The sequence below is a fragment of the Salmo trutta genome, unplaced genomic scaffold (assembly GCF_901001165.1).
Source record: "Salmo trutta unplaced genomic scaffold, fSalTru1.1, whole genome shotgun sequence".
Classification (NCBI taxonomy): Eukaryota; Metazoa; Chordata; class Actinopteri; order Salmoniformes; family Salmonidae; genus Salmo; species Salmo trutta.
Window position 1 is genome coordinate 28470 of NW_021823428.1, and position 13720 is coordinate 42189.

At 42.8% G+C, this 13720-nt stretch overlaps 1 protein-coding gene across 1 annotated transcript in view; it reads right to left on the minus strand.

Moving 5' to 3' along the window:
• The window catches only part of LOC115190927 (serine/arginine repetitive matrix protein 2-like), a 35248-nt gene extending 22003 nt beyond the window's left edge, over window positions 1-13245 (minus strand). The window contains exons 1-2 of the mRNA XM_029748964.1: window positions 13157-13245; window positions 12802-12919 (exon numbers count right to left, since the gene is read on the minus strand). Of these exons, the coding sequence (XP_029604824.1) occupies window positions 12802-12919; window positions 13157-13183 (145 nt within the window). The 5' untranslated portion in view covers window positions 13184-13245. The remainder of the gene's footprint in view (window positions 1-12801; window positions 12920-13156) is intronic.
• Window positions 13246-13720: the final 475 nt, after the last annotated feature.

Below are 13720 nucleotides of genomic sequence, written 5' to 3' on the forward strand. Positions count from 1 at the left end.
TTTTTTAGTTATGAGGTGCATCTGGGGTCTGCACCTTTAGGGGGGGTACTGTCACGTCCTAACCAGTATAAGGGTTATTTGTTATTGTAGTTTGGTCAGGACGTGGCAGAGGGTATTTTGTTTATGTGGTTCGGGGTGGTGATTTTGTAGTAGGGTGTTTGATTTATTATTTCCGGGTTTTGGTCTATGTTCTGCATTCCTATGTGGTCTCTAGTCTTTTGTATTTCTATGTCTAGTTTATTGGGGTTGGACTCTCAATTGGAGGCAGGTGCTTTCACGTTGCCTCTGAGAGTCCTGTATATGGGTAATTGTTTGGTTTGGTGTTGTGGGAGATTGTTTCTTGTTTTGCCTGTGTGAGCATGACAAGACTGTTTTGTTGTTCGTGCGTTCTTCGTTTGTTATTTTGGTGTTCTCTTTATTTAAAAAAAATATCAAGATGAGCATCCACATTCCTGCTGCGTTTTGGTCCTCCATTCCCGACGACAACCGTTACAATAACAACCAGTGCTACTACTGCTCTACTATATTAACAACCACAACTACTGCTCTTCTATCACAACCCCCACTACTACTACTGCTTCACTATCATAACAACCACTACTACTACTCTACTATCATAGCCAACAACACAACTACTGCTCCACGATCATAACAACCACTACTACTGCTCTACTATCATAGCAACTATCACTACTACTGCTCTACTATGAAAACAACCGCTACCACCACTGCTCTACTATCACAACTTCTACTACTACTGCTCTTCTATCATAACAACCACTACTATTACCGCTCTACTATCATAACCACCAGCTCTACAACTGCTCTACTTTCATACCAACCAGGACTACTACTGCTTTACTATCATAACAACCACTACTACTGCTCATCTATCACAACCACTACAACTACTGCTCTACTATCATAAAAAACAGCACTACCTTTGCTCTACTATCATAACAACCACTACCATTACCGCTCTACTATCATAACCACCACTGCTACTACTGCTCTACTGTCATAACAACCAGCACAACAACTGCTCTACTATCATAACAATCAGTAGAACCGCTCTACTATCATAACAACCACTACTACTACTGCTCTACTATCCTAGCCACCATTACTACTGCTCTACTATGATAGCGACCAGCACTACTACTGCTTATCTATAATAACAACCGCTACTACTACTGTGCTACTATCATAACCACCACTGCTACTACTGCTCTACCATAATAACAACCACAACCACTACTTATACTGCTCTACTATCATAACAACCAGTGCTACTACTGCTCTACTATAATGACAACCACAACCACTACTTAAACTGCTATACTATCATAACAACCAGTGCTACTACTGCTCTACTATATTAACAACCACAACTACTGCTCTTCTATCACAACCCCCACTACTACTACTACTTCAATATCATAACAACCACTACTACTACTGCTCTACTATCATAACAACCAGCACTACTACTGCTCTACTATCATAACAACCACTACTACTACTGCTCTACTATCATAACAACTAGCACTACTACTGCTCTACTATCATAACAACCACTACTTCTACTGCTCTACTATATTAACAACCACAACCACTACTTATACTGCTCTACTATCATAACAACCAGCACTACTACTGCTCTACTATCATAACAACCACTACTTCTACTGCTCTACTATAATAACAACCACAACCACTACTTATACTGCTCTACTATCATAACAACCACTACTTCTACTGCTCTACTATCATAACAACCAGCACTACTACTGCTCTACTATCATAACAACCACTACTACTACTGCTCTACTATCATATCAACCAGCACTACTACTGCTCTACTATCATAACAACCACTACTTCTACTGCTCTACTATAATAACAACCAATACCACTACTTATACTGCTCTACTATCATAACAACCACTACTACTACTGCTCTACTATCATAACAACCACTACTTATACTGCTCTACTATCATAACAACCACTACTACTACTGCTCTACTATCATAACCACTACTTCTACTGCTCTACTATAATGACAACCACAACCACTACTTATACTGCTTTACTATCATAAAAACCACTACTACTACTGCTCTACTATCATAACAACCACTACTACTACTGCTCTACTATCATAGCCACCACTACTACTGCTCTACTATCATAGCAAACAGCACGACTAATGCTCTACTATAATAACAACCACTACTCCTCTATCACAACCACCACTACTACTACTGCTCTACTATTATAACAACCACTGCTACTACTGCTCTACTATCATAAAAACCACTGCTACTACTGCTCTACTATCATAACAACCACTACTACTACTGCTCTACTATCATAACAACCAGCACTACTACTGCTCTACTATCATAACAACCACTACTTCTACTGCTCTACTATAATAACAACCACAACCACTACTTATACTGCTCTACTATCATAACAACCACTACTACTACTGCTCTACTATCATAACAACCACTACTTATACTGCTCTACTATCATAACAACCACTACTACTACTGCTCTACTATCATAACCACTACTTCTACTGCTCTACTATAATGACAACCACAACCACTACTTATACTGCTTTACTATCATAACAACCACTACTACTACTGCTCTACTATCATAACAACCACTACTACTACTGCTCTACTATCATAGCCACCACTACTACTGCTCTACTATCATAGCAAACAGCACGACTACTGCTCTACTATAATAACAACCACTACTCTTCTATCACAACCACCACTACTACTACTGCTCTACTACTATAACAACCACTGCTACTACTGCTCTACTACTAAAACAACCACTGCTACTACTGCTCTACTATAATAACAACCACTACTCTTCTATCACAACCACCACTACTACTACTGCTCTACTACTATAACAACCACTGCTATTACTGCTCTACTATCATAACAACCAGCACTAGTACTGCTCTACTATCATAACAACCACTACTTCTACTGCTCTACTATAATAACAACCACAACCACTACTTATACTGCTCTACTATCATAACAACCACTACTACTACTGCTCTACTATCATAACAACCACTACTTATACTGCTCTACTATCATAACAACCACTACTACTACTGCTCTACTATCATAACCACTTCTTCTACTGCTCTACTATAATAACAACCACAACCACTACTTATACTGCTCTACTATCATAACAACCACTACTACTACTGCTCTACTATCATAACAACCACTACTTATACTGCTCTACTATCATAACAACCACTACTACTACTGCTCTACTATCATAACCACTACTTCTACTGCTCTACTATAATGACAACCACAACCACTACTTATACTGATTTACTATCATAACAACCACTACTACTACTGCTCTACTATCATAACAACCACTACTACTACTACTCTACTATCATAGCCACCACTACTACTGCTCTACTATCATAGCAAACAGCACGACTACTGCTCTACTATAATAACAACCACTACTCTTCTATCACAACCACCACTACTACTACTGCTCTACTATTATAACAACCACTGCTACTACTGCTCTACTATCATAACAACCACTGCTACTACTGCTCTACTATCATAACAACCAGCACTAGTACTGCTCTACTATCATAACAACCACTACTTCTACTGCTCTACTATAATAACAACCACTACTTATACTGCTCTACTATCATAACAACCACTACTACTACTGCTCTACTATCATAACCACTACTTCTACTGCTCTACTATAATGACAACCACAACCACTACTTATACTGCTTTACTATCATAACAACCACTACTACTACTGCTCTACTATCATAACAACCACTACTACTACTGCTCTACTATCATAGCAAACAGCACGACTACTGCTCTACTATAATAACAACCACTACTCTTCTATCACAACTACCACTACTACTACTGCTCTACTATTATAACAACCACTGCTACTACTGCTCTACTATCATAACAACCAGCACTAGTACTGCTCTAATATCATAACAACCACTACTACTGTTCTACTATCATAACAACCACTACTACTGCTCTACTATCATAACAACCACTACTACTACTACTCTACCATCATAACAACCACTACTTCTACTGCTCTCCTATCATGACAACCACTACTACTACTGCTCTACTATCATAACAACCACTACTACTGCTCTACTATCATAACAACCACTACTACTGCTCTACTATCATAACAACCACTACTACTGCTCTACTATCATAACCACCACTACTACTGCTCTACTGTCATAGCAACCACTACTACTGCTCTACTATCATAGCAACCAGCACTACTTCTCTACCGTCATAAAAAACACTACTACTACTGCTGTACTATCATAACAACCACTACTTATACTGCTCTACTATCATAACAACCACTACTACTACTGCTCTACTATCATAACCACTACTTCTACTGCTCTACTATAATGACAACCACAACCACTACTTATACTGCTTTACTATCATAACAACCACTACTACTACTGCTCTACTATCATAACAACCACTACTACTACTGCTCTACTATCATAGCCACCACTACTACTGCTCTACTATCATAGCAAACAGCACGACTACTGCTCTACTATAATAACAACCACTACTCTTCTATCACAACCACCACTACTACTACTGCTCTACTACTATAACAACCACTGCTACTACTGCTCTACTACTATAACAACCACGTCTACTACTGCTCTACTATAATAACAACCACTACTCTTCTATCACAACCACCACTACTACTACTGCTCTACTACTATAACAACCACTGCTACTACTGCTCTACTATCATAACAACCAGCACTAGTACTGCTCTACTATCATAACAACCACTACTTCTACTGCTCTACTATAATAACAACCACAACCACTACTTATACTGCTCTACTATCATAACAACCACTACTACTACTGCTCTACTATCATAACAACCACTACTTATACTGCTCTACTATCATAACAACCACTACTACTACTGCTCTACTATCATAACCACTTCTTCTACTGCTCTACTATAATAACAACCACAACCACTACTTATACTGCTCTACTATCATAACAACCACTACTACTACTGCTCTACTATCATAACAACCACTACTTATACTGCTCTACTATCATAACAACCACTACTACTACTGCTCTACTATCATAACCACTACTTCTACTGCTCTACTATAATGACAACCACAACCACTACTTATACTGATTTACTATCATAACAACCACTACTACTACTGCTCTACTATCATAACAACCACTACTACTACTGCTCTACTATCATAGCCACCACTACTACTGCTCTACTATCATAGCAAACAGCACGACTACTGCTCTACTATAATAACAACCACTACTCTTCTATCACAACCACCACTACTACTACTGCTCTACTATTATAACAACCACTGCTACTACTGCTCTACTATCATAACAACCACTGCTACTACTGCTCTAATATCATAACAACCAGCACTAGTACTGCTCTACTATCATAACAACCACTACTTCTACTGCTCTACTATAATAACAACCACTACTTATACTGCTCTACTATCATAACAACCACTACTACTACTGCTCTACTATCATAACCACTACTTCTACTGCTCTACTATAATGACAACCACAACCACTACTTATACTGCTTTACTATCATAACAACCACTACTACTACTGCTCTACTATCATAACAACCACTACTACTACTGCTCTACTATCATAACAAACAGCACGACTACTGCTCTACTATAATAACAACCACTACTCTTCTATCACAACTACCACTACTACTACTGCTCTACTATTATAACAACCACTGCTACTACTGCTCTACTATCATAACAACCAGCACTAGTACTGCTCTACTATCATAACAACCACTACTACTGTTCTACTATCATAACAACCACTACTACTGCTCTACTATCATAACAACCACTACTACTACTACTCTACCATCATAACAACCACTACTTCTACTGCTCTCCTATCATGACAACCACTACTACTACTGCTCTACTATCATAACAACCACTACTACTGCTCTACTATCATAACCACCACTACTACTGCTCTACTGTCATAGCAACCACTACTACTGCTCTACTATCATAGCAACCAGCACTACTTCTCTACCGTCATAAAAAACACTACTACTACTGCTGTACTATCATAACAACCACTAGTACTGCTCTACTATCATAGCAACTATCACTACTACTGCTCTACTATCTTAAAAACCACTACTACTGCTCTACTATCATAACAACCACTACTACTGCCGCTCTACTATCATAACAACCACTACTACTGCTCCAGTATCATAACAACCATCACTACTACTGCTCTACTATCATAACAACCATCACTACTACTGCTCTACTATCATAACAACCGTTACCACTACTGCTCTACTATCATATCAACCACTACTACAGCTCTACTATCATAACAACCACTACTACTACTGCTCTACTGTCATAACAACCACTACTACTGCTCTACTATCATAACAACCGTTACCACTACTGCTCTACTATCATATCAACCACTACTACAGCTCTACTATCATAACAACCACTACTACTACTGCTCTACTGTCATAACAACCACTACTACTGCTCTACTGTCATAACAACCACTACTACTGCTCTACTGTCATAGCAACCACTTCTACTCTCCTATCATGACAACCAGCACTATTACTGCCCTGCTATCGTAACAACCACTACTACAACTGCTCTACTATCATAACCACCACTACTACTGCTCTAATTTCATAGCAACCTGCACTACTACTACTCTACTATCATAACAACCAGCACTACTACTGTTCTACTATCATAACAACCAGCACTACTACTGTTCTACTATCATAACCACCACTGCTACTACTTCTCTACTGTCATAACAACCAGCACTACTACTGCTCTACTATCATAACCACCACTACTACTACTGCTCTACTATCATAACAACTAGCACTACTGCTGCTCTACTATCATAACCACGACTACTGCTCTACTATCATAGCAACCACTACTACTGCTGCTCTACTATCATAACAACTACTACTACTGCTGCTCTACTATCATAACAACTACTACTACTACTGCTCTACTATCATAACAACTACTACTACTGCTGCTCTACTATCATCACAACTACTACTACTGCTCTACTATCATAGCAACTACTACTGCTGCTCTACTATCATAGCAACCACTACTACTGCTCTACTATCATAACATGCATTACTTCTACTGCTCTCCTATCATAACCACTACTACTAATGCTCTACTGTCATAATAACAACCCCTACTACTGCTCTACTATCACAACAATGACTACTACAACTGCTCTACTGTCATAACAACCACCAGTTCTGCTACAGCAGCTACTATTACTACTACTACTACTACTACTACTACTAATACTAATACTGCTATTTCTTCTTGTAGTAACTTGACAAGGAATGCCCACACGCAATTCAATCTTACTTTCCTTAACTTTCAAACTAATAAATAAAATGTATACAACCATGTATAAATGGTACAAATACAGCAAAGTGATACAGCCCACTCAACCTGTGGTAGAGTCGCATTGAACAGGTACAACTCTGGGTGATCATCAAAGGGGAAAAGTCACGGTCAAGGCCAATGCCAATAACAACCATGAACCATGAATACCATGAATAGTAATCATACTATACTGCAGGTAAGTACAATATTCAATGTAAGTATTTATATAGTGTCCACACTATAACACTACTAATACTACTATTGCTACTGTCCAGGGTTATAGTGCCAAGTCTATTTTAATTGCATCACTTCAGGATATGAATTGAAATTCAAGCCATGGAGTTGAAAAGTCCTTATAGTATTTATTGTCTGACTGAATTGAAATGGAGCTGACCCAAACCCTGCTACTCTACTGACCTCTCTACTACCTCCTATGTTGTCGTTGCTTAAATCATGCCGGCCCAGTCAGCCGTGTGATTTGACTAATGGGACTTCTGTTGAACATCATTAGCTGTTTAGCCAGACTCCATAGCTACAGCAACAGATGGACCAGGGCATATTGGAACGCAACAACAGACTGAGGTACCTGTATAAAGCTGCCTTCTCAAAGAGAAGACGAGAATCTTTAGAAGAATCGCCACTCCAATGCACTTTCTGTGCCTTTTTTCCACTTGACTTTGAGTGTCTCTTCAGTCTTGACCTTCACCAATGACAAATTGATATGGATAACTGCCATATTGAAACACAATGTCACAGAATAGGAAAAGCATACACACACACACACACACACACACACACACACACACACGTTCCTCCAAACAAAAACCTTTTACTAAGCTCTGTCTCATCCCTGGGGCTATCTCTCCACTTGACTCTCTCTCTCTCTCTCTCTCTCTCTCTCTCTCTCTCTCTCCTTCAGACCATAGCCCTTCAGACCATAGCTGTAGACGGTTTTTGTTTTGATGGCAGCCTTCTCTCTTCGCACCTCCAGCCAGCTCCAACCAGCTCCAGCCTGCCAAATCTGGCAGGTGTGTCAAATCCACACAGCACCTCTGACCTACTTGGCAGGTGAGGTCAGGTAGAGCTGGCGCTGCCACCACACAGCTGGCATGTTCCAGCAAGGCGGTTTTAGGGAAAACATGGGCAGTAGGGGGTAGGGGCAATTCTGTCAAACTGCCACCCATGACATCCTGCCAGACATGTTCACAGACGTGTGGGTACATGGTAGCTGCCTGGGCGGCAAAGTATATATAATCCCCTGTTTCTATCAAGCCCTAGACAAAACAACCAACTGCTTCTCAAATCACATACAAACTACTGCTTGTATCAAACCCTATGCAAACTACTTTAGATCTCAAAAGGAGAAAGGAAACCTTTGTGCACTGCAGAGATGCTGGTTGTGGAGAGATCAATAAGATCTCAGAGTCACACATTGTGCAATCATTATCCAGAGAAAATGGTGATAGATGCTATAGATCTCACATGAGGCAGTGTGTAACGACACACCTATTACAGTTCATCAAATCATCGGTCAGTATCTCTCCTGAATGCAGTTATGACAAGACATAACAACATGACATAATATAAACTGACATGAGAGGAATAACGGAATAATGGAATAGAAGAGGACGTCAGAATGGATGTTGAGAAGTGGCCCTTAAGGAAAGGTGAATGTGAGAAACATCTCCTATCCTCTAGGAATGAATCCTCTTCTTTAGTAATCCCCACATACAGTATAACACCTTCCTATTACCAGATCCATCCTCACTTAACACCTCCTGTTACTAGAGCCCTCCACCATACTGCACCATTGTTCAGCCTGGGGTACACAGAGGTAAGAGCAAGGGCATGCTAAACGCAACAAATAACATAAATAAAAGCAACAACAAATAAAACCTGTGAGTGCACGTCTGAACGCTCCGTTTCCCATGTGGTCTGGGTGTTTAACTCTTACCCAGGATGTTGTTTCATAGATTTTGGCACCAAATTGGCATTATCAGTGTGTAGGCAGCTAAAGGGCTTTGTCCGCCACGCCACGAGCAAAGCCGATTAAAAAACGAGTCAAGCCAAACAAGGAGCATCCTATTGAGACAATACAGTGCTTTTGTGTGTTTGTGTGTGTGTGTGTGTGTGTGTGTGTGTGTGTGTGTGTGTGTGTGTGTGCGTGCGTGCGTGCGTGCGTGCGTGCGTGCAGACTGTAAAAATGACAATTAAGCATTAGTGTTTTGACAGCCTCTGCTATAAACAGCCTTTCTCACTATTACAGGCTAAATCTCTCTTTCTCTCTAATCCCCGACATGGAAATGGACAATGGACAAACATAGTGCTATAATAACACCCTATCAGAATTCAATTATTGAATTATCTGGCTCACCGTCATCTCTATTTCTACTGAAATGTCTATATGTGTCTCTACTATTCCTTTAGTTTTAGTCCGTTTCTGTCCTTCTCTCCCTCTGTCTCTTTGTGCCTCTCTGTCTCTCTCTCTGGTCCTCAGTTTATCTGTAATGACTATAAAACTGTCGCAGCACAAGTTGTGATGATCCCTCCAAACAACACTGACACACACAAACTAAATATTTCCTTTCATCAGATGGAAGACAGAGAGAAAAAGGAGAGAGGAAGAGAGGAAGGTATATAAAAAGAGATTCTCAAGAATAGTAAAGTGCTGCTACTAATGCCTGAAAGCTATAGTTCAGCATCCCTCATTCCTCAGGCCTTATCCCCTGTTCAACATCCCTCATTCCTCAGGCCTTATCCCCTGTTCAACATCCCTCATTCCTCAGGCCTTATCCCCTGTTCAACATCCCTCATTCCTCAGGCCTTATCCCCTGTTCAACATCCCTCATTCCTCAGGCCTTATCCCCTGTTCAACATCCCTCATTCCTCAGGCCTTATCCCTTGTTCAACATCCCTCATTCCTCAGGCCTTATCCCCTGTTCAACATCCCTCATTCCTCAGGCCTTATCCCCTGTTCAACATCCCTCATTCCTCAGGCCTTATCCCTTGTTCAACATCCCTCATTCCTCAGGCCTTATCCCCTGTTCAACATCCCTCATTCCTCAGGCCTTATCCCCTGTTCAACATCCCTCATTCCTCAGGCCTCATCCCCTGTTCAACATCCCTCATTCCTCAGGCCTCATCCCCTCTTCAACATCCCTCATTCCTCAGGCCTTATCCCCTGTTCAACATCCCTCATTCTTCAGGCCTTATCCCCTCTTCAACATCCCTCATTCCTCAGGCCTTATCCCCGCTTCAACATCCCTCAGGCCTCATCCCCTGTTCAACATCCCTCATTCCGCAGGCCTCATCCCCTGTTCAACATCCCTCATTCCTCAGGCCTCATCCCCTGTTCAACATCCCTCATTCCTCAGGCCTTATCCCCTGTTCAACATCCCTCATTCCTCAGGCCTTATCCCCTGTTCAACATCCCTCATTCCTCAGGCCTTATCCCCTGTTCAACATCCCTCATTCCTCAGGCCTCATCCCCTGTTCAACATCCCTCATTCCTCAGGCCTTATCCCCTGTTTAACATCCCTCATTCTTCAGGCCTTATCCCCTCTTCAACATCCCTCATTCCTCAGGCCTCATCCCCTGTTCAACATCCCTCATTCCTCAGGCCTTATCCCCTCTTCAACATCCCTCAGGCCTCATCCCCTGTTCAACATCCCTCATTCCTCAGGCCTCATCCCCTGTTCAACATCCCTCATTCCTCAGACCTTATCCCCTGTTCAACATCCTTCATTCCACAGGCCTTATCCCCGCTTCAACATCCCTCATTCCTCAGGCCTTATCCCCTGTTCCACATCCCTCATTCCTCAGGCCTCATCCCCTGTTCAACATCCCTCATTCCTCAGGCCTCATCCCCTGTTCAACATCCCTCATTCCTCAGGCCTTATCCCCTGTTTAACATCCCTCATTCCTCAGGCCTTATCCCCTGTTCAACATCCCTCATTCTTCAGGCCTTATCCCCTCTTCAACATCCCTCATTCCTCAGGCCTCATCCCCTGTTCAACATCCCTCATTCCTCAGGCCTTATCCCCTGTTCAACATCCCTCATTCCTCAGGCCTCATCCCCTCTTCAACATCCCTCATTCCTCAGGCCTTATCCCCTGTTCAACATCCCTCATTCTTCAGGCCTTATCCCCTCTTCAACATCCCTCATTCCTCAGGCCTTATCCCCTGCTCAACATCCCTCATTCCACAGGCCTCATCCCCTGTTCAACACCCCTCATTCCTCAGGCCTTATCCCCTCTTCAACATCCCTCAGGCCTCATCCCCTGTTCAACACCCCTCATTCCTCAGGCCTCATCCCCTGTTCAACATCCCTCATTCCTCAGACCTTATCCCCTGTTCAACATCCCTCATTCCACAGGCCTCATCCCCTGTTCAACACCCCTCATTCCTCAGGCCTCATCCCCTGTTCAACATCCCTCATTCCTCAGGCCTCATCCCCTGTTCAAGATCCCTCATTCCTCAGGCCTCTTCCCCTGTTCAGGGTCCCTCACTCCTATGATCCGCAGTTCATCTCAGCATAGCATTTGCCCCCGTTCCCATCATGACCCAACAAGTCATCATCATCTCCCCCCAACAGTACCCCACCATATTCCCTCAGCCAGTCCCAATTCATTCCCTCCCCCTTCCCCTTGGCCCTAACCCTCTAGTATTTGCAGATCTGTAAGGTGGAAGCAATATGGTGGAAGCTCTACCATAGAACTGCTGATACCTATCCAGACCTTACAGATCTGCAAACATCAAATGGTTAGGACCAAGGGGTAGGTGTAGGGAGCGTCTTGCCTTACCCTTTGCCCTTTGACCTCCATCTCCCCCTTTCTCCTCCCCTCTCCTTTTTACCCCCTACCACACCTTAAACCTTCCCCAAGTCTCCCCTCACTCTCTACATCCTTCCCCTTCCTCCTTCCTTCCTCCTCCCCTGTCCTCACCGTCTCCCTTCCTCCTCCCGTCCTCCCTTATCCTCCCCATCTCCCGCCCTCCTTCCTCCTCCCCTCCTTCCCTGTCCTCACCGTCTCCCTCCTTCCTCCTCTCAACCTCCCTTGTCCTCACCGTTTCCCTCCTTCCTCCTCCCACCTTCCCTTGTCCTCGACGTTTCCCTCCCTCCTTCCTCCCTCCGTCCTCCCTTGTCCTCACCATCTCCCTCCCTCCTTCCTCCTCCCCTCCTCCCCTGTCCTCACCGTCTCCCACCAGCTGCAGCAGGGCCAGGTCGAGGGGGCGTTTCCAGCGGGAGTTCTTGTGCAGGGCGATACCGTAGCCTGTGGTGGCAAATACCTTCCCAGAGCCTATGGTCATCACCTTTGACAAGCAAACATCAATCAATCAATCAAGCAAGCAACTACTCACTCACTCAATCACTCTCTCACTCCCTCACTCACCCAACCAATCAACCAAGCAATACATCACATTTTGTATTGCTATTTTCACAAATGCAATTTTCACAAAGTGACAGCAATCCGCTATCTAGCTGACAATAAAACACAATAAAGGAGTAAATAGATAGAACACATCAAGTCAAACTTGTCTGGTCATCACCTTACAACCCTCGTCTTTCCTGGCCATGTAGTTCAACACAGCTGCATCGTAGATAAAGGCATCCAACTTCCTGTAGAGAGAGCGGGGGAGTTAATAGAACAGGGGGATGGGGTAGAGAAAGAGAAAGGCAAGAGCTGAGAGAGTGAGAGAGATCTGAAGTTAGAACGAGAGAGAGGGAGGAGAGAAAGGGAGAACGTGCCAAAGAGAGTGAAACGTGAAGAGAGTGAAAGAGATAGGGGATGGAAGGTGGAGAGAGAAGGATTTATACAGTACTGTGAGAAAAGAGATGGGAGGAGAGAGAGAGGGAAAGAAGATTTACACACTTCCGGGGCAAAAGACACATGGGGGAGAGAGATAGAGAGTGATGAGGATTATAAAGTTTAAGCACAAACACACCGAGAGAACACACAGGGGAGGAAATAACCAGAGAGAGAGAGAGAGAGAGAGAGAGAGAGAGAGAGAGAGAGAGAGAGAGAAGAGGGGTGAGAGAGGAAGACAGAGGGAGCGACAGAGAGCATCTCATTCCCAGCACATTAACAGTGTTCTATAAATGGGGTGGCGAGG